Consider the following 23514-nt stretch of genomic DNA (forward strand, 5'->3'; position numbering starts at 1 on the left):
TTTGATCCACACTTGTTTACAGCGCCTCATCCTGGTGGAATGTTGAACATTGATAACAAAAGAAGGGAGAATTTCGAGTACTAGAAAAAATTAACATGCTTTTTTTTTTTTTTTTTTTTTAGAAGAATGACTTTCCAGTTATATTAAAGATAAAATATCGTACAGATTGACAATATGGGGTAACAATAAAATGACTTAAGGGTTTCTTTCATGTATGCCAAGAGCTTCAGCTTTGCCCTATCTGCAAATATTTATCAGCATGAAAACCACTAAACTATGGCAATGTTCTATTTTATTAGGCATGCTTGCGCGAGGAAATATTTATTAATCCCCCGGAAGAAAAGTAGCACTGGTGGTTAGGGCGCTGATGACACTGATGCAAAGTAGCTTAGGAATTTTATTGCAGGTGAAAGTAGGCAATTTGCAAGAGCGTTAGGACACCGAAGGGAGCGCTATTTACAATAATGTGGCTCGTAACTACTTTGGGAGAGAGTTCATATTGAGTATAATTCCTTTATGTACGGTAAATACACAACAATGACACTATAATTGTCGTCGTTATAGGCCTACCGTATTGCTTCAGTTAAAGGCATACTGATTAGACTATTTCTACCATATTGTGCTAATGTTGAAGTTCCTTATATGTTACTCTTTCTTTGTGAATATATAGATTTTACCCGTAAATCTTCAAAACAGTGTCTCCATATTCTTAATCTACACCAAAAGTTAACACTTAAAAGGATGACAAGGAAAGAAATGGTGGAGTTGAACAACATGAGGACCAAAATTTACAGGAAAAAGCTATTATGTCACTATGAAATACCAATTTATAAGGATCACGTGTACTCAAGGTGGATAACCCTAATTAAAATAATATGTTAAAAAAATAAAAGATTACTATCTTATAAGCCCGCTTGAATGAGTTCTGTAGATTGTATGCACTTCAACATTTGTGTGTACTTCAATATGCTTTTGGCGCCCTACATCTTTCTTGAAATATACCCGCTGTCTCTCCTACATGCTTCCCACTACGAAAATGGTTACTCAGTAACGAAACAAATCGCCTCGTCGAAATATAATCCTAAAAAGCTACTATTAATCTAATAAGAATTTTATGAAAATTAAGAGACGATTTTATGAAAAAATACGGTATGCAATGTAGTGGCTCTCATTGTTCAACTATACGGAAGGAATTATTTGTTCATAATCAATTCATAATGGGCACCGTAATGGGATTATATAAAATAAAAGGAAGGCAAGTCTTTACTTTGACCATTTCATTCAATGAATCGTTCAATGAACCGATTCGTAACCAAGACTGAAAAGAACATCCCCTGCGAGCCTCTAACCTGCCTTCACTCGCTAACGCTCGCTCGGCATAATATGCGTATTAAATATTAAACTTTGGTATAGAAAGGAGCCTAGTTACTAACTTTATATATATATATATATATATATATATATATATATATATATATATGAGCTAACAGGCAAGTTCACAAAACCGGAACCGAAAGATCAAATCGCTGAATCGATAAAAAAAAAAAGCCAAAGTAAAGACTTACCAAGAGGAATTTGTGAAATCTTTGATAAATGTGGAGAAATACATTTTTGATCTGTATTTCACTTTTTGGCAGCTGTCAGAAATGCAAAATGTATGGTAATTGGTATATTTGGAAGCTTTCAAAGGAATTTGTTTAGAATCAAAACTAGAAATTTGGCCTATCTACCTACGAATTAATATTTGCAGCTGCAGCTGTAGGTATAGAGAAACGAATAAGCTAGGTATTCATTATTCTATGATAGAGCTTAACATTTTAATTCATACGCCATTAAAATTTGTCATTTACGTGCAAATAGCTCCATTACCGATAGTATAATTATTTCAATTAAGCTACATAAACCATGTAATATTTAAACACAAATGAATTTATAGCATTATTAAAGAAACTATTTGGTTGCTTTCCCTATACTATTTTAAAGTCTATTGCATACTCAAAGAACACAACGTAAATACGTTTGTTATTTGCGTAACATTTTTATATTCCACTTGTAAAATCACTAATTTGTATATTTATCAAGTAAACTATTATTAGATCACCCACAAATATATTCACCTCAACAAAAATATTAAATATATGTCTTTTAAAATTTTATTAAGTCACTTTGACATTATTGTTCTTCCTACGACGAAGAACTCCCATCTTAAGTACGCAAGTGTGCTAACGTAGTGTACATCCTCGCACACTACGTACTATGCACTCGCAGACTTGTAAACTTGGACCTTTTGACGCACACTAGGTGACGTCAGTTCCGGAAATAAGCGTACTTCGAATGCACACTTGTATCTTTTGGACACGGCCTTAGTCGATTTGCGTTCGATTCAGTTGAATTGACGTCACTTTCAACTTAATCGACCGTGTAAACGGGACTTCAATTTAATCGCTTGTTGATCGAAGGCGACTAATCGACTGGCAACTGAATTAAAAGACGTTCTATTTTCTGTGGTTGAAATAATTGAACACATCCATCAATCCGATTCGGCCTAGTTGCTTCGATTTAGTGGCAAATGCAGCGAGTCGATTTAGTCGTGCGAGTAAATCGACTAAGTGTAAACGCCCCATAAGGCGGATAAAGTTTTACGTTTAAATTTGACTAACATCTGTTTCAGTGATATTCAGAAGTGAATTTAGCAACATTTTCCAATAAGAGTTGGCAGGAGTGACCAGCTCAGATATTTTGCAGAAGAAGAAGAAGATGGGAATTTCAAAACGTAATGCACGAAAAGTGGAAAATACATTTTGCTAAAATTAATATGGCATTCAGTAGTGCTTTTGCTTGTTGTCTGCGCTAATTAACCACTTTATCTACAATAAATGACTTGTGTGGCTAATTGATGGAATTCTGCGTTGGATCTACACGTAGCTGAAGGACGTAGTGCAAGGAGGCTTCTGCTCATGGCAGAATATGTATTTTGATTTGTTAAAGAGGCATACACGTAGAAGAAGGGAATATGGCTCGAAATTATGAAAAAAATTTCGGACAATTAAATCGTTTGTGGTTAGCCAAAGAGCAAGGTATATTTCCATTCAATTTAATTTAAATTATTTTATGATGGTGCAGATTGAGAGAAAACAAGTATTAAATTACCGGTTGAATATCTTTGTCGTTATTAGGCTATCACGGGAAGGTTCTAGAACACAGGTCCCACCAAATAGGTTAGTAGCTAGTTGGTTTCCTTTCTGTGCCAAAGTTTAATGTTTAATTCACATAGTAAACACCTTGCTCGTGGGTTTTCTCGGGGTTCTCCCGTTTCTTTCCACTTTTTCATTCCACCATTTCATTCATTTCTCATAATCACCGTCTCCTTTAGCCTAACCGGCATAACCGTGGGACGTAAAACTTAAAGATTTCGTTTCATTTTAATTCACATAGTATTGTCGAGCGAGCGTAAGTGAGTGAAGGCGTGTTAGAGCCCCGCAGGGCACGTTTTCTGTCTAGTACAGCTAAATTGGAAAGGGGGACCTGTGTTCTAGAACCTTGCCGGCTATCACACGTGCTTTTTAGAAGCTATTTTTGTTCATATTTTGTTAGTAGCGTGGTAGTTTACTGTTCTACTCATATTTAGTATATTTTTATGTATTGTAGGCCCTACGTGTTACAGCTGAGTGCAGGTGGATACTTTTTACTGTTGTACTACCTACAGAAATGATTCTATATCATGTACAAGTGGTAATAGAACACACAACAAACCCAGATCATGTGTTCTCACTCTATGTTGGAGTGTGAACACAGCCTGATCTGCGTTTGTCATGTGTTGTATTACCACTTATAGTAACAAAACCTGCAACATGAGCGTGTAAGTTTATTGTGAAACTACGCCTAATAGCGCAGGGAATCAACATAACGTCTAAGTGGCACGAATTACGCCAGGAGAAACCTCGGCATCCTCCTTTGCACACTTATTTTGGAGCAAAAGACTTCGTCGTTTCACAATTAACTTACGTGTTCATGTTGCAGGTTTTTTGCTGCGGACTGTACATCAAATAGAATAATTTTTGCAGGTAGTAAAACAGTAAGGAGTATCCATGTGCACGGGACACGCGATATGTTTCAAATCCCGCCACCCATAGTCATAAATTAAGTACAAGGGCACATTATTATTCTTCCCATACGATATAAAAGCAGGTATTCCCAACAGAAAGTTCTGTAACCGCGTTCCGAGGGGGTACTTTTTTTTTTTTTCCAAAAGAACGGAGGCCGAATGTCCAATGAAATTGTGTCTTTTGTTCCCGGTAATTCTTCGCATACGGGAAGTATAGGTCGGTAATTTTAACCAAGAAGAAATATAAACCACTAAAAGTTAATGCCTAGAATGACAAACTCAAGGGCACAAGTGCTTAGGGTTACGAGCTGCTAAAATTCAAGAAGTGATATGATGTTTGCATTTTATTAACCTAAAATAATAATTCGTAACTTTTTCCTTTATAAAAAATATCACTAACAAACCAATTTGAGAATCCCACTTTACAACTCCCTCTAGTGACGGCCATCCGCACACAAAGCAAGTAATGATTTCTAATATAATATTGAACACTCAATGCACACAAAATTATCACTAATTAACTACCATACGAGACATTCAAAGCACCACTATACACACAGAGATAAAAATCGAACTTTCTACAACTTGAGTTACACGTGCCTGTTCAATGACGAGCAAACCGGCCATTGTCTCCCTCAACAACTGGTGTCGCTACCTACATAAATGTGCACAGACCCATCTACAAGTTCCATTCGCCAACACTATTCAGTAGCAATGGCAGCTCCCCGAGATCTGAAGGGACTACCCAAAAATCGACCACAAAACAACTAATTTAACAAGTAAGTACGAAGCTATATTCTTTCTACTCTTCTTATATTCTTAACTAATTTTAAGCATTACAATTTGCATGCAATTTATCGCAAACTCAAACTAAACTTTTCTTTCTGTCCACAAAAACCGCTATGCAATGAGGCTTGATCTGGTACTACTTGCGTCGCATCAAACATTTGAAATGCGCCTCTCGTCAAAACAAACAAAACCGGTGAAAACAATAGGAGAGCGGAATACAGGTACGCTTTGTTTTCGTCTTAAATGACTCGTTAACTAATTCCAAGTTACTTTGTTACCTACTTTCTAACATCCTGAGATAGTCAGTCAATAATTCCTAAAAGTACGGCGTTTCTGCTCCTCCCCAAAACGGGAAGTTCGTCTCGTGTATTATTTCCTTTAAGGCTTTTCACCTACTGTTTTGCAATATTCCAATTGGGTCGTTTTGTAGTTTTATACGTTAAATTAAGATGTCAACATTTAATTCAAACAGTATTGCCGAGCGAGCGTTAGCGAGTGAAGGCAGGTTAGAGACTCGCAGGGCACGTTGTTTTTTTTTTTTTTTTTTTTTTTTGTCTTCGTTACGAACAGTTTACACACATAAATCGGGAAGGTTCTAGAACACAGGTCCCTCCCCCATATAGGTTAGTAGCTAGGTTGGTTCCTTTGTGTACCAGAGCCCTGCACGGGCCGGACGCGCCCAATTCGGCCCGACCCGTTTCAAGTAATATCAAACTGGACCGGGCCGGGCACATTTCGGGCCGGCCCGGCTCGGCCCAGATTCTCTGAAAGACGGTTCGAAAACTAATATTGTCAGCCTATTTGTTTTTTTAATGTCCTCCTTACTGGCAATACTATTACTATTACTACTTCTACTATTACTACTCCGAGTACTGCTAATACTACTACAAGTACTACGACTTCGCGTCAGAGTTGACATGTCTGGTGGTACCGAATTTACCTTCTAAATACAGAATAAAATAGAGAAATGCTAGTTATTATGGCCGGTCTGCGTAGAATGTGAACCGATGCTTGATCTACGAGGGAGAACAATGGCTCAGTAGAGAATACACTCACATCTGGTGCTAGAGGTCGTCGGATCAATCCCTGCTCATGCTATGTGAGCTTTGTGGTGGACAAACACCGTGTGCGTGGGAGTTTCTGGGGTGGTCCCGCTTCCTCTCACTGTTTTCTTTCCACCAATTCATCCCATCATCATCCATTCAGCCTGAGCCGTAGTTACCTAAAGAACGTATGATAAAGTCAAGCACTTGACCTAGTAAGTAGAATTTGGTACGCTACCATTGGACCACGGAGGCCAAAACCATGAACTGGTGTGCTCATAAGATCAGTGCAATTTGTAGTAATGTTCAATTAGCAAGGCAAATATCGAATGGTGTTACATGTTCATGTATTGTTTATAGTATGATGCTACAAATATAACAAAATATAATGATCAAATAAATCACCAAGTCGCCAGGGTCGATTAGGTGTTCTTGGAACGGTGGCTCAGTGGTTGAGCGTTCTCCTCTGGTGTATGGGGTCCCTGGTTTGATCCGAGCTCTCGCCAAGTGAACTTTGTGGTGGACAAACACCGTGTGAGGGGTTCGCGGCGTTCTCCTGTTTCCTACCACTTTATTCACTCCACTATTTCATTTATTTCTCATCATCATCGCCTCCTTTAGCCTAGTTGGCATAACTTGGAACCACCTACCAAGAAGAATAAACTAATGGATTGGGAAGATAGACATTCAGTCTCTGATGAATTTGATGATGAAGTAGACATCTACCTCAACATGTCATCATGTGTAAGAGAACTAGATATACTGCAGTGGTGGAAGCAACAAGAACAAACATTACGAAAATTGTGTAAATTAGCGCGTCAGTATCTCGTCATTACTGCTTCTAGTGCGTCTACTGAAAAAGCTTTTAGTACTACAGGCTATATAGCTCAGGAACGGAGAAATTGATTTATTGATTTATTGACATATCAGGCACAGGCCTAATTACAGTGTTACATAGTATATACGTTATACAAATTATATAGGTTAATAAAACTATTGGTAATAATTACATTCGGCTTACATAATTAATAGAATTCTTAAAACTACTTACATCCATTGCCAGTACATCAAGGTTGGAATTTTCTTTAACTAACTTGTAGGTTGCACTAGTTCTCCATATAGGAGATCTGCTTAAGACGTTTGTTTTCGCTGTCATACAAACAAATGTATTCTTCGAAGCAGTGCGCAATTTAGTGGATGGTACGTGGATACATATTTGGTCGTTAAGATCAGGACAGTCTATTTTGCCATGAAAGAGTTTGTGTAAAAATAATAAATCAATATTTCTTCTCCTGAGTTCTAATGTTTCAAATTTAAAATTTTCAACAAGGTTAATGTAGCTTTCAAATTTCGGGTAGAATTTTGTTTTCTTAAGTGTAAGAAGCCTTAAAAACTTATTTTGAGTAGGAGAAGGTCGTCTGGTATCGGACAGCGGGTGGTATCGGACAAAAGCAGTTTTCGTTATTTCCCGCTTAGGACTACACCTAATAAGCTTACAGTGAGTTGATCGGAATGAATTAACCAAGCCCACACCATAGTGGATTTGTCCCATGAACGGTGTGTCTCGTGCTTCAAGGTTTTTGTATTTTTGCGAGTGATCAGGTGCATGGAGATAGATTTTTGTGGCTATAACTTATTACAAAATAAGTGTTTTGATATATTATTGTTATCACAACATTTATTAGGATGTATATATTATAATTTAGGAGTATAGTTGCATTCGTGTTGTTACAATCCGGTAGATAGCCATTCATACGTTGCAAGTCGTTCGGCTGGTATCGGACAAAGTGGAATCGGGTGATATCGGACATTACATTGGTAAATAAACATGACGTTTCTGGTTTTTTCAGGAAACCATTGGGAAAGTACATGGCAATTGGGATGAAGAAAATATAAGGTTGGCCATGGATAAAGTTATTTTCAAATAAATGGCACTACGTGTAGCCGGTTTTAGATCTAGTGTTCCTAAGAGTACATTAGGAGATTGTGTCAAAAAAAGAAAAAAAACTGTTGAAAGGAAAAGAAGCCTTGCTTCTCGGATAACAAAGGCACGTTTAGTAGAACGTTTGATCGCGACCAAGAGGAAACACTATACAATCATGTAAAGTCTTTGGATAGTCAACTAATGCCACTAAGCAAACCAGAATTATTAAAACTAACTTACAAACTTGCTGAAAAACTAAACATCATAATCTGTGGGAAGTCTTTTGAAGAAGATTGGATATAGTGTAACGTATATAAAGACTGGGTCCATGAACAATATGCCAATGTTGATGACAAACTGTTTTATCATTGTGATTTGTGTTACAATAAAAAATAAGTGGAGATGAGACTCAGAAGTTTGAAATTTGTGTTTTACTTTTATTTTAGGCTGTTTCAAAGCCTAATAAAACTGTATTTTGTGTATAAGAACTCCTGTAAGTAAACAGCTAGCAATTGTAAGTTGTTCTGTAAGTAATTGGTTTATTAAATTACCTCAAAAGAGCGATTATCTATAGTTTTATGTTTGTCCGATACCACCCTCCACTTTTTAAGGACGCTAATTTCTATTATCTTTGATTTTTTACAAAAATAAATATTATTAGTTTCTACCTGTCAAATCACCTTTAGCATGTTGTGTATAAGATACCAAGATATCGTTTTGTGCATTAAGTAATTGGATACAGGTATTTTTCAGCCTGACAGACTGAAAAGACTAAGGTGTCCGATACCAGACGACCTTCCCCTACGCTTAATCAAGAATGAGTATTTCTGTATATTAGGGTTCCATATATTACTACAATATTCTAATTTCGACCTGACGTATGCATAATACAGTACAATTAAAGTTTGGTCATTTTGGAAATCTTTACTGACTCGATAAATATATCCAATATTTTTGTAGGCTTCTTTGCAAATAGTTTCAATATGTTGAATAAAGGAAAATTTTGAATCAAAAATAACTCCCAAATCCCTTATAAAATCAAGCTTTTTCAGTTTTTCCCGTAAAGCCTAAGACTGTTTCCGTGCTATTCGATGCGTACAAGGACACAGTAAAGTGATGTTCATTTTGTACTATTGGTTTCTTAAGAAACCTTATATTTTCATTTTCTTAATATCAACTATCCCTTCTATTATATGTGATCTTAAGAGGCATTTATGATAGCTGATATCTATACATTTTTCATTCAGGGAACTTTTGAGGTATTTTTCGTTCAACAATGATATGTGTGGATTTTGTTTTGTTTTACTGCCTCGCATTCCGTCATATAGCTCTGTTATTTTCTTGTTACGAACCAGGAACACTTCATCGACCCTGGGGTCTGGGTGATTTATTTGATCATTGTTTTTTGTTATTATTATTGTAGCATCGAATTATAAAGAATACAGGAACATGTAACATGATTTGGAATCTGCCGTGCTAATTGAACATTACTACAAATTGCGATGGTTTCGGCTTCCATGGTCTAATGGTAGGGAACAAATTCTAATTAGTAGGTCAAGGACTTGACTTTCTCATATGTTCTTTAGGCAATTACAGCTCAAGACGTATGGATGATGATGGATGAATTGGTGGAATGAAGACAGTGGACGAAAACGGGCTAATCCGAAAACTCCCACGCTGACGGGAGTTTTCGTCGAAAACGTCCACCACAAAGCTCACATAACACGAGGAGGGATCGATCCGACGACCTCTAGCACCAGATGTGAGTGCTTTACCTACTGAGCCACCGTTGCCCCTAGTCAAGTATCTGTTCGCATTCTACGCAGTAACTAGTATTTCTTTGATTTTTTCTGTACTTAGATTGTAAAGTATGTACCACCAGACATGTCAACTCTGACGCGAAGTCGTAGCAGTTATAGTAGCAGAAGTAGTAGTAGTAATAGTAATAGTATGAGTAATAATAATAATAATAATAGCAGTAGCAGTAATAATAAGAGTAGTAGAAGTACAGTACTTTACACTCCTGAATAAAGAGTTAATTTCTCAAACACATTACGATTAACACAGGCTGCCAACATTAGTTTCCGATCCGTCTTTCACAGTGTTCGGGCCGAGTTGGGCCGACCCGGTTCGGCCCGATATGTGCCCGGCCCGGTTCGGGCTGTAACCGGGCCGGGCACAGAATTCAAATCCATCCGGGCCGTCTTCGGGCCTGGGTTTGCAGGGCTCTGTTGTGTACCACAGTTTAATATTTAATTCACATAGTATTGATGAGCGAGCGTAAGCGGGTTAGAGCCACGCAGGGCACGTTGTTTTCTGTCTTTGTGACAACTAAATGGGAAAGGGGGCCATTGTTCTAGAACCTTGCCCATAAATCGCTTCCACTTACGGTTATTTTATAATGTAGATTATTGAAAGAAATCCTTTTATGAAGGTGGTATTTTGGTTAGTTAATAGTTTGAAACCGAGTGGAGAAAATAATTTTTTAAAAATCATTTTTGCTGATTTTGTTATTTAAATCAAGTATTTTTTACTGTAGAAAAAAGCATTAGGAATTAGTATTAAGTGTTATTTATGCCATTTGGTGAAAGTATGGAGTTGAATATTGAGTTAATCCCCAATCGTTAATCATTTCATTCCCAAATGTTTCGTAAGCATTAAGGAAAAAATACAGCAACGTTTATCAAGACGATACTTATTTTTTCCACAAAAGGTCTGATATTTGACAGGGGCATATTTTTGAAAAGTCGGAACTAGCTTGCGGCATGAAATACATAAATTTCGTCTAGTTATATGTATAAAAATAGTTTTGGGGAGGAGATCGGACCCATCTAAATACGCCCCTATTATATGGGTACAAGCAGACGCGCGCACAAAAGAAATTTTCGTCTTAAATTCGAATGATGATTTCCCCGTTGGAATAGTTAACGATTTAAAAACCCTATGTTATGAAGAGAAAAAAGCAGGATTCTCCTGTTAGCCGTTCAAAACAGGATTTTCCCTATAATATATTCTGCATGGCAGTCGTTTTCATACTAGAGGGGCCGCGATGGCTACGTAGTAGAGCGTTCACCTCCGTTGCTTGGGGTCCCTGGTTCGATCCCAGCTCGCGCTGTGTGGACTTTGTGGTGGACACACACGTGGTCGTGGGTTTTCTCGGGGTTTTCCCACTTTCGTCATTCCACCATTTCATTCATTTCACATCATCACCGTCTTTTTTTAGCCTAACTGCCATAACCGTGGACGTAAAACTTAAAGATTTCATTTCATTTTTTCGTTTTCATACTTTTCACTTTAAATGAATTTATTTCAGAATTTGATTTAAATCAACGAATTTATTTAAAATATCAAGTGACTTAAATCAGACTGATTTAAAACAATCCATCCTACTTTGTAATAGTTTACTTTGTCGTTATTCTCGTAACTTGACCTCTGGGTGGTGTACCTGGAGGGGACCTGTGTTCTAGAACCTTGCCTTGTATAGAGACAAATATGAAATCAATATAGGACATTTATGGCTCAACTCCATCCCATAGTTTTCGGGGGCTTTTGTGCCGCAGAGTAGGTCCGTATTTTTAGCCTTAGAAACAAAAATTTTGTAATATATCAGGAAATAGACTGTCGCTACCTTAGAAAGTGTGTCTCAAGAATTCATCGATGCATATTCACTTTAAATACTGTGTCCGGAAATATGCCGTAGAAGCTACAGTGTAAAAACCACGAACATACCTGTGTTAAGAGGCCACTAAAAAGCACAAATGGCATCTAACCTAGTCAGGGCAGGACAGCAACATGGGGTTCAAAGCAGAAGCGATGGGGTGTGTCCGAAGGGAGCACTAGGTTAGACTAGTTACTTTCTTAACACATTTACTGCAGTTACCGTCGCGCGTTTTTTGCTTTTTCGATCAAACATGAATTACCAATGTTGTGGTTATTGTCTTTGAGATGTGAATCCAATCCAGATAACTGTTGTAAGCTACGAGATTTGGACATGCGAATGTTCTCAGCGATTCTGGTACAAACATTCCTGTTTGTTTGACCACATTGACCACATATATTTGGTCACATTGACATTTAACCCGGTAGACGCCACTACTTTGTTGGGGATTAGTAAAAAATGATTTAAAATTTGTAATATATTTTTTCTGTAGGTTTAGGAGGAATTTCGGAGACCCTTATGTTATATTTATGCAATTCCTTCTTAATTTTTGCCGAAATATGTGGAACCAATCCATTTGTCTTCTTCGGCATTTGTTGTTGGCCATGGCGGGTGCCGTCGATTTTCCGTTGTACCTGTTTGTACCAGTTCAGTAATAAAGACTTTTGATAACCATTTTGTTGTCCAATTTTAATTAAATATTGAATTCTTGGTTGAGGTCATCAGGAAGATCAGAAATTGGAAGAGCTCTCCAAAATATTCAGTATCTGAAACCATGAATGGGATGACTTAAAAATGAATATACTTGATACCAGCAGAAGGTTTACGATATACTGAAGTAACAAACTTATTGGCTTGTCTTTTGATGCTAATATCCTTTTCGAAGTGTGCCTAGGCTGACGACGAAGACGATGTTCTTCGAAAGTACTTCCTAGTGATGTGGTTTGTTTCTTGCAGTGACTATTAGCCTTTTAATTACATTATTACCAAATATTTTAATTTGGCGATACACATTAGACTTTTGTTTTGCCTTTCAAGAGGTGGTGGCAGAACTAATGACGCAAATGAGATAGATGGACAGTGCATAGCCAAAGTACTTTTATGTCTAATAGTGTGCTCATGGTATGACGGATTTCTAATGAATACGAAGTAAGTTACAAGAGATTAAAAGTGTGACATTTTTCAAAAACCTGTAATAACGGCTTAAATAAGTATCTTATCCAAATTTCTTGAAGTCATATAACAGTGTTGAGAAGACATGAAGTTTACTGAAGATAAGTGAAGGACACAATACTTCTATTGGCCTAAAAACAGAAATAATAACTGGACTGAGTTACGGAAATGAGAGGGCGCTCTTCATAAGTCATTTATTTAGGAGGCCCAAGTGTTTGGATTTACTGTACGTAAAATAGTAACGTTATATGTTTAAAATTCAATATATCCACTGATATACAAAAAGTAATCATCTGAAGAACTCACAATACAAGATGTATTAAGCCGTATTTATCGTCATTAATCCGCATAGATGGGACAGACTCGGGTGATATTTCTGACTCCTGCATACTACTTCGGCGTTTCTTTGAACAGTTCGGGCAGCGCCAGTGTTTGTTTTGATATTTAATAAACTCAACATCTTCTTCGTTCAATTTCACACACCGAGAATGCATCCAATTATGACAGTCCATGCACTGTAATTTAGCTGATATGTCCTGTCTCGGTACCGGTTTTGTGCATTCCGAACAGACACTCATGACAACAATCGATATCTCGAATCACTGATCGACTCCGGAAATTAAGGCTTACTGCATGTATGATCTATCATTATTTATTAACGTTCTCGTGGCTACTCTGTTCAGCAATGTAAACAGAGAATCAAAGCAACTTATAATTACGTTATATACTGCCGTATCATATACTTACTGATATAATATGCTCACCAACGTTACTACTGTATATTCATAGTCGTTTGTAATCACTACACATCACTACAATTAACACTTTACATTCAATTTAAACCAGAATTCCGGAGCACAAAAAACCAAGTTATCCTGCGCTCATGCCAATGTGTGTGGAAAAAAAAAAAAAAAAAAACCGAATAAAATTACAGACTGGTGTGATTTAAATAAACTACAACTGAACGTAAAGAAGTGTAAAAGTGTAACCTTTAATAGAAAAAAACAAATTAGTAAAATATGTATACAAAATTAATAATATCCAAATAGAGAATGTTACATCGATTAGAGATCTTGGTGTGATTTTTGATTGTAATGTTGTAATCATTTAGTTAGTGTTATAGACTCAGCAAATAGAGCCTTAGGTTTTGTTATCAGAAACACAAAAATATTTTCACAACCATCAGTAATTATCAAGTTATATGCAACCCTAGTTAGAAGCAAACTAGAATATGCGTCGGTAATCTGGAGTCCCACTTTAAGAGAGACATCCAAGCAGTTGAGGAGATTCAAAACAAATTTTTGAGATATTTACATTATAAAACATTTAAACCAGATTCAACAACTTACTTGTCAGTGTCACTTTTACGCTCGCTATTCAACCTAAGTAGCTTAAAGGATAGAAGAATTGTACATTCTCTTATTATTTTAAGAAATATATTGACAAATAGAATCAATAGTTCAACACTGTTGCTACATATCCCTTTCTATGTACCAAGATATCGCTCCAGAAATCAAAATATCTTTTACATACCTATGTCGAAAAGTCCAACTCATGCACACTCACCTATTATACGAATGCTGAGAATCTATAACAAGTTAAATGATAGGATAGACCTATTTTCATGTGGAAAAGTTAAATTTGTTAAATTTCTCTATGAAATACTGAATAATGACCATGTATGATCTATCATTATTTATTAACGTACTGATTATATATATATATATATATATATATATATATTATTGTTCTCGTGGCTGGATTGTACATTCTTACGTTCTTTCCTTTTTATTTTTTAGTATTTTTTCTTTTCTTTCCATGTTTTATTTTTCTTCTTTGTAAGGTCATGTTACCATCAATTATGTGAGTCAAGAAGGTATGTTATGGGCGTATGCCTGTGTACTTTCATATAAATAAATAAATAAATAAATTAAAGGATACTCAAGCATGTATCCGAAATATAAGAAGTATATCAGTCTGCTTTATGAAATACAAGGGTAAATACTTTAGTTTAAATGAAGTTTGGAAGAAAGTGTTTTGTACAGAAGTAATTGTTCACGACCACTTACTAAATAATGGATAAATTGCTTCTCTCAGAAAGAATTAGAAAATAAGAAGATAAAGGAATATGAAGTTCCTTCTTATTCATGTTCTCTCTCAATCTAAGGTTGATTGTTAATACAGTAGAAAAAGATTTTGTCTATCTCAGGCTTTTTATTCTATTTCATATCACTACCCTCTTTTATCACGTCTTCTTGCCAGCGAACTCCACAAATGATTTCCAGTTTCTACTAAACTGTTTGATTTATTACTGCAGATCGCTTACAGTGGCATATATGTGTAGCCTTGATTTTGAATTTTATTCCAGTATGCAGAATTTTTCATGTATTTCGATATGCACTTTTCCCCCCTGTTTCATTCCTCTTTTTCATATCACCAAATATCAGATTATTGTGCGTGTGTGACAGAAGATGGGAACATGAAAATACAAGTGAAATTTACGTATGTAGATGCGTGGGCTTGTGTGAATGTGTATGTGTGTGTGTGTGTGTGTGTGTGAAAAGATGAAATTTTTGTTTTACGTCCAACGGTTATGCCCTGTAGGCTAAATCAGGCGGATGATTAATAAAAGTGAATGGTTGTAAAAAATAAAATTAGGGAAATGGGACAATCCATGGACATCATGGTGTTCATTACAAAGTCACGTGGCCTAGGATTGAATCAGGTACCTCTCGCAGCAGAGGTAAGCGTTCTTCCACTGAGTCATTATGCCTCCTTGTGTATGGTATCTCCTTTTAAATATACATTCTTATTATTCTGTAGAAAGATCGTTTTCGCGGTACAAACAATTGTTGATTGTTATAAATATGATTTGTTCATTTCAATCAGAATGTAACGATCAAGAGTGTACTCATCGCATTAGGTTATTTTTAATAGGCAAGATACCATTTCCTAGCAACGGAAAGGATATATTAGGTGTGTGCATAAATTTCCAGCGCTACCTTGAGCAGCTCCATTAAACTGTCTGAGGAAAGAGAAAGTAAGAAACCTAGGTACGGTTATGTAGCCTGATACCTCGTTTCTTCATAAAACGAGTTCATAGTTACTTTGTCATGGCTGCCCACAAAATACTGATTTGACGTTACATGCTATTCTTTTTCAATGTTGGAAAGTCTGTTGCAGAAGCCAAAAGATGATCGACGAAGCATATGGGAAGGACCATTGGTACAAGTACGGTGAGAGAATGGTTTGTCAAATTCAAGAATGAAGTTAGAACCCAAAAGACAAATCAAGAAATGAAAGACCACAAAAATTCGGAAACGACAACCTAGCAGCTCTACTCGAAGAACGTTCGTGCCAAAGAATCAAGGAACTGGGTGAGAAGTTAGGAGTCGACCATTGGACGATGTTAGACGTCTGCACGCATTTGAAAGATCCAAAAGGCAGGGAAATGGACTCCAGACGAGCTTACAGAACGCAATATAGAGAGTCGTCTGGACACGTGTAGCTATATCACTTCTTGCTCTGCACAAAAGAAAGTATTTTCTGTGAGAAATCGTAACAGAAGATGAAAAGTGGGTTTATTGAGATAACCCTAAACGTCGAAAATCGTGGGCAGCCGTCAATTTCCGTCGCTAAAACGAATATTCATGGCAAAAAGGTTTTGTTCTTCTTATAAAGGGCGTGCTCTATTATGAATTGCTGAAGCCTGATAAAACCATCATTGTCGAACGCTCCAGCAATCAATTGCTCCGTTTGAGAGAGAAAATTAAGAATAAATTATCTTTAACTGGCGACGGAATGCGACACTTTTTACTGTACGCTGAATATTCACCTGATCTCGTTCCTTCAGACTGTCATCTGTTTAGATTCGTACTGCTTACATTTTCTGGCCAGCGCTGTGCAAATAGCGATAATATCAAAAATTGCACCGACAGCTTCATCGCCTCTAAGTCACAGACTTTATTTTAACCAAGTAATACCCAAGAAGCCTGATTTACGAGCTAATGTGATAGTGTGTCAGGGATAATACTTGGATGGTTAAGGTTGTATTACGTTTCTTGAAAATGTAATTTTTGTTCTCAGTAAGAAACGCTGGGAACTTACGCACACACTTAATAATTTTTAATCTTTTGACTGCTGTTTTTAAATATTAAAAATAAGTATTTTAAAATGCATGTTGTACCTACTTAGGCAAAATTTTGTCCACTACTTCCAAAGTACAAAGATGACATTATTGTGACAAAAGTAAAATACACCGATTCTGAACTGAGTCTTAAAACTTAAAAATTTATTTTATTTTAGTTAATAGATTTATTGTTTTGCTTTCCTTTCAGCAAAATCCAAACGTCCTGTAAGACCAAATTTGGTTGATTTACGAACAGTGGCGGAGATTCAGAAATGGCTGCCAGATATTAAAGAAGAAATAAATTTTTGCTTAAAGGTGAAACAGTTTTTTCTTTTGTTCAAAGTATAACACATTTTTACTTCTATTTATCTTCGAGTAATGTAGAAATTTTAGTCTTAAGTTTTTACTCTTGTATGGTTTTTGCCTTTCTATGTCATGTAATTCAGATTTTAAACACAGGATTGTTTTCTTGAGCTTGTCACCTTCTTCAGGGCTCGTATGAAATCGTAGAACAATCATTTTATTTATAGGAGTTCTGTTCAGCTGATCCGGCTAGAATTAGATGTTTCTTCTGATTGGCTCTTGGTTTATTCGTGCTCCTAATAGAGGCTCCACATTCTCTGTTTAAGTTATTGGAATGTTTTTAACTTACATTTCCATGTGCTGTTTACAGAACTAATCCAACAATCTGGGTTTTGAATGTAAAGATGCCTTTTTTTGTGAGGAGTGTGGGGAAGGTTCTGAAAAGTCCGTAGTGAGCTCAGAGTTTTGACAATGGCTGTAAGTCAAGTAGGCACTCGTCCTTAAGGGTTAATTAAAGTGAATTATGAAGGGTTATGAAAGAATTGGTGGTTGTGGGTGTTCTAAGATATTAGAAATGAAGTTCAAGAAGTTAATTTTAATTAGTACAGGACGCAAAATTTCAAAGTCAGACGCACTCGCCAATGTAAAAATGACAGTTGCCAGTATCTCTCACGTATAAATTATTAGACTATCTTCCACCCTCCCCCCACAGCCTTTGGTTTGACAAAAAAAGAGATTAACGCCAAGACATAAACTTTGAAAACCGACAACTAGATTCAGGACAATAAATTTTGAATTGGATAATTCATATACATGTTAAAAATATCTTATGACTTCACGTTTGTGTAACGCTCTCTCTCTCTGCACTGAAGTGCCAGTTATTGATTGCAGTTTTCGGATCGAAGTCCTCAAGTGAAAGGCCATTGATGGAAATCGTCAGCAAATCATCCAGTGTGTCAGTCTTCAGTGAATTTCTGTAGGTAGTCTAAAATCTGTTGAGACTGCTGAAGCCTGTATCACAGGAAGCAGTATTCACAGATTAATCTGCACAAAATGTGACAATTGGAAGCAAATTTGGAAATCTCGTAATGAAGTTTTCACTGTAAAGCTTTTTCAGTGTCTAATTCAACGTCAATGAAGAAAACAAAAGTTTATATTCTACCCACTCTGCAAAGACAAGGTCCACTTATTTCACTGTATAAATCTGGGTGCAAGTACTTAAAAAGCAGTTTTATTTCTTCAACACCAAATTCAAGGATTTTTCCTCAGTGACAATTATTTTCGTGCCAAACAGAAACTGAACTCAGCTTTGGCAGAAACCATTCCTACTGAATACGGGTCGCCAGTTCTAAATTTCTAGTCGCCAATGGCGACCTGGCGACTGGAAGTTTTGTGCCCTGAATTAGTGTAAAAATTAAATGAATATACCTAGGTAGTTACTACTTTTCTTTTATTCTATCCATCTCAAACCCTTTTTTCTTACCTGTCTTTTGACACTCTGACAGCAGTCAGCGAAAATTCGACGTTCAATATGATACGTTTGACATACAGACTTTGACCGTAAAGTAATGAGACTGTGTCTAGTAAAAATAATGAGACCGTGTCTAGTAAAAATAATTTATTGATCTGATCGGTACATATTGAAACTCTTTAAAATAGTTTCCTTGGGCGTTGATACATATTGCCAACACGATTCCCGTGCTGCAAAGGCTCTCTGGAAGTCAACTGCCGTAATCTCTTCCAGAGACTCTGTGACAGCTCATTGGATGGCGGGATCATTATAGAAACGGTGAGCTTTCAGGCTTCTCTTGAGCTTTGGAATAGAAAAGTCTGGTTGGCTCACATCGGGGCTGTCAAGGTTGCAACCCCCTATCCAAGTCAGGTAGGCGGTCACAACAAAGCGATGTGGGCTGTTGTTTTGCACCGATTTGTTTGCACATGTTGAGGTCTTCGACGATTAATCTTACACTCAAATTACGGTCGAAAGTCCAGGAGATTTTTCACATTGACCACATTTTTGTCCAAACCACTCGTTGAAGGGCATCCAGGTAGCTTCATGTCTTCAGTGGTCTCCCATCTGTTCAACTTACAGAACCTCCGGAAAACCTGAGTCCTTTACAAGGCTTCAAGGCGCAACGCACATGCTTCTTACTAATTTTGTTTCTCTACAAAAGAATATAGAATAGCTAGCGTTATGTTTTACAAAAGAAATTATACCTATCAAAAGCCATGAATGCGTTAATTTAATTAGTTTGCGGTATCTAATTATCAGTGAAATTAAAACATTTTTATAAAAGCCTGTATGTTCTTCCACAAAAAGAAAAGCACTCTATATACATATTTTACACGTCCATACTATTTTTCTCACCTCAAAGCTTTTCTTTGTCCCTACTATTAATCTTACCTTAAAGGTACAGCTAGCTTCTCTTTTGGCATAATGCTCGTTTTCATTGCTGTGTCAATCCCTGCAATATCTGCCCGTATTAACTCGAGAAGTTCATCAAATGGTGGTTTCGACATACAAAAGTAATTGAAAAAATTTTATTTTGTCTGCTCACAGATCACGGTACAAGGTATGATAAAGACTTGTTTCCATCCTGGTTGGAAGCATAGAATACACACACATTCTTTTTTTCCTCTCTGCGTTTCCTCTTTTTAAGCAGCAAGAGAAGAAGTATTTCCTCCTGCAGGGTTCTGCTGGCCAGGGAAGTCAGGGAAAACTCAGGTAAAATGGTGCAGATTAGGGAAACTCAGGGAAAAAGACTGGAAAGCAGGAAAAGTCAGGTCAATTTCAGCTTAAACAACCATTAATGATCACAGTATGCAATGTTGCTCAGATTTTTATGAGGGCAAGTGAAATGTAAGTATGAGCAATTGATTATTATTCGTCTCTATAGAATAAGTATTCTTATATATAAATTTTCACTGTTATTTACTCCTTATTTACATGTCATCGTCATCCGACATCTGTCATGAAAGTCAGGAAATTTCCTGCCAAAGGTCAGGAAAAGAGATTTCTCCAGATCAGTAGGAACCCTGTACTATTACCAGCCATTTCTCAGTAAAATGGAGTTAGATGAGAATGTGGAAGTGCTTCTGCGAACTACGAACCTGACACTCGCCAAATGAACAATAAAATTTCAAACCGAAAGCTTGCCACACACACACGAATAAAGTCATGGCTACATATGTTTCTGTGCGTTATATTTCTGTGTCCTGGCAACCCCGTCACACTGTGGGGAAAGTACGTGGGTGTTGAAAAAAAAAGTATCTGTGTCTGCTATCAATTGCTTGTTGTATATTTCCGTCCATACTAGTGGTGCAACTCACTCAGCATACTCAGTTGCTGCGTATGAAAGACTTCCTAATAACTTCCTGGTGATAATTAAAACTTTACTATACCCCCTCGTATTTTCAGGAATCACAATTACAAATAAGGAACATGATTGTTTAAATTCTTGAGCGTGTTTAACCTGTTGTAAGAACTGTAATTCCATTCCTCGATTGAGCAGCTATGTTGTTTATATCATACTTAGAGAGAACGATCCATTAAAGCTCTACTGTATTATCTGGAAGTACATTGCTCTTTCTTGGACATACCACCCTGTCAGGATTCTCATTCTTTAGTGTACTGCCGGATTCAGTGTTAAAAAACTGCTGAATAGAACCTAAGAAGTCTCTTCTGAATAAAATCCGGAACTTTAGGATGCGGATGTCATTCGCCAATCTTGACTGAAACTCTGCCCAGTACCCCCGTCCGTGGTGAGAACTTTCTGATTAAATAGCCAGCAGAAGAAACGGAGGGACAGAAGTAATCGAGATGGGAAGTATGTACTACAAATCTCTCTAGGTGTGATTTAACTTTTACCGAAGGCCTTCGGTCGCATTTACTACTAAAGGGGGAAATAAATCTGTTATGGTGAGAGGAAAGCTTAGACGTGATCTTTTATTTAAAAAAATATTAGTTCATTGTCACATCTCAAACTTCTTACTTCTCAGTAATTCTAATTCTGATCCCAGGCAAATAATATATCGAACGGGCTCAACTGAACTCATCCAGTGTGGATCAAAGTTATCGAACGAATTCAACTGAACTCACCCGATCTGGATCAAAGTTATCGAATGAATTCAACTGAACTCATGCAATCTGGATCAAAGTTATTGAACGAGTTCAACCGAACTTATCCGATCTCGATCAAAATTGCTATGGTTGTAGCCGTTGACCTACTATAGGAGCTTGTGAAATATTTTGGTATGCTGACCGTTGGTTCGTAGGCACAATCGAAATTCTGTCAGTTAAGTTTGGGCATAATAAGGAGGTAGTAAATAATGTTTAAATAGCAATTAAAGACCAGTGTGGGACAGAAACAGCGTGCATGAGGAAACGACCCTTCACACCAATTTTGTTACAAAATAATAATAATAACAAACTTTGTTTTACGTACTGAGAACAACTGAAATGCAGCAAAAGTACAGCACTTTATCATATTCTACATTATTTTAACAAAGATTATTTTTTTTAACATGAATTGATAATAAGATAAATTACGACAATGTAGTTTATATCAATTCCTAAAACACTGAGACGTCAAAAATTAAAAATACAAATAAAAACAACTACTAAGTTATATTAAAACTTTCAAAATCAAGTCACATTTCAAGATATACGTCTATTATAGTTTATTAAGAGTCTAAAGATTAAAATATATTTGCTGTCATGTGGTTGCAATAAAATTTTTACCCTTGTTCCGTATCTTGGAGGTTTAAAATCCACATTATTAAAAATATAGTCTGAGTTATGTGAATTGTCAATTAACTTTTCTGCAAATACAGAGTCAATTAAATTTCCCCTGTCAACCAGTGCTTCCAATTTGAAATATGTTTTACAGCATCCATACGTGCTAGAGCAATAGTCCAGTCCTAACTTAAAATATTCTAAGAAAATACTTTTGGACCATTTTAAGTTTGTTCACGAGAGTATTCCAAATCATTGACGCATATTCTAACTTTGATCATACCAGTAATTTATATAAGAGTACACAAGTATTTGACTGACAAAAAGCAGGCCATTGATGAAACAGGTAACCAATTATATTTCTTGCTTCATTACATACGTTCTGTATATGATCACTAAAGCGTAATGACCTGTCAAATGTTACACCTAAATCCTTCATTGTGTCAACTTTCTGCATTATAGTACCTTGTATTTCATATTGACTCTCATAGTATTGTGATTTGTTACCGTATATCATACATTTAGTTTTTAAACAATTGATATTCATACCGTTATCTTTGCATCATATAATGATTCTGCTTAGGTCTTCTTGTAGCCTAACATTTGCTCAATATTGTTTAGTACTCTAAAAAGCTTAATGTTATCAGCATAAAGTAAATGTACCATATTGTAATGATTTAAAACTGTTGGTAAGTCATTAATAAAAAACTTGAGAAAAGTAATGGACCCAGAGGAGAACCTTGAGGAACTCTGTTACTGATAGTGGATGAATCTGACAGGACATTTACTATTTTAACTTGGTATGTTCCAGTCAAATGGCTTTCAAAAAATTTTAGATACAAGGGAGTTCCAGGAACTTACGTTTGACAGCTTTTTAAAGAGTAATCTATGATCAGCTGAATATCAAAAGCTTTACTCATGTTAATGCATATAACATCAGTAATAATAATAATAATAATAATAATTTGAAAATCACGTATAAGCTTAAAATCAAATGAAAAACTTTTTAAATGAGTATCCTTAATAGTTTACTTCTGAGTACTCTTTCACCGTATTTATAAGAAATGCCTTAGATTATCAATAGAATTCACTTGTTTTAAATTCGTTAAGACGTTCTTATCCTTTTACATAAAGTAATCCGTTTTCATTTTATTCGAAGCAAACACAGGTACCATGCTATACTGAAGGGAAAGTGCAGGAATATAGGGCAAGAATTATGAAGTTAGAATGTGAATACCGAAGTTTTCTGCGGAAATTAAGAAGAATTGATCCTTCATTTCCGGCAAAGGCTGACGCTTTACGACCGTATCAAAGAAAGAGACCTTCTGAAACTGGTAAGTTGGGTTCGCTTAAAGTAATTTCTGTATTTTGTATATTTAATGATGCAGTAACTTTTTAGTGGCCGATTTATGATCATGAATTATTTAGAGTTGAGATTCAGATATGTTGAACATTTATACCTATGTTTGTCAATATCTGAAGTAGAAAAACAGTCCTGCTCTCGGAAAGTACCTTTTAAGCGTGTTCCATTAACCCTTTCAAAACCTTACGCTATAGGCCGGAAATACTTGTACTGTTTTGTATTTAAAACTTACATGTATTTAATTTCATTTTAAGTATGTCTTATGCAGCTCTTACACCTAAGGTTACGGGTT

The 23514-nt window shown here is 36.3% G+C and overlaps 1 protein-coding gene across 1 annotated transcript in view; it reads left to right on the top strand.

The window, feature by feature from the left end:
* Nucleotides 1–2639: 2639 nt before the first annotated feature.
* The window catches only part of LOC145690721 (uncharacterized), a 74546-nt gene continuing 53671 nt past the window's right edge, over nucleotides 2640–23514 (top strand). The window contains exons 1-3 of the mRNA XM_081765899.1: nucleotides 2640–3077; nucleotides 17030–17136; nucleotides 23019–23193. Coding sequence (XP_081622025.1) covers nucleotides 3014–3077; nucleotides 17030–17136; nucleotides 23019–23193 — 346 coding nt within the window. The 5' untranslated portion in view covers nucleotides 2640–3013. The remainder of the gene's footprint in view (nucleotides 3078–17029; nucleotides 17137–23018; nucleotides 23194–23514) is intronic.

The sequence above is a fragment of the Thermobia domestica genome, chromosome 7, assembly GCF_964235325.1.
Source record: "Thermobia domestica chromosome 7, izTheDome1.hap1.1, whole genome shotgun sequence".
NCBI classification, from domain to species: domain Eukaryota; kingdom Metazoa; phylum Arthropoda; class Insecta; order Zygentoma; family Lepismatidae; genus Thermobia; species Thermobia domestica.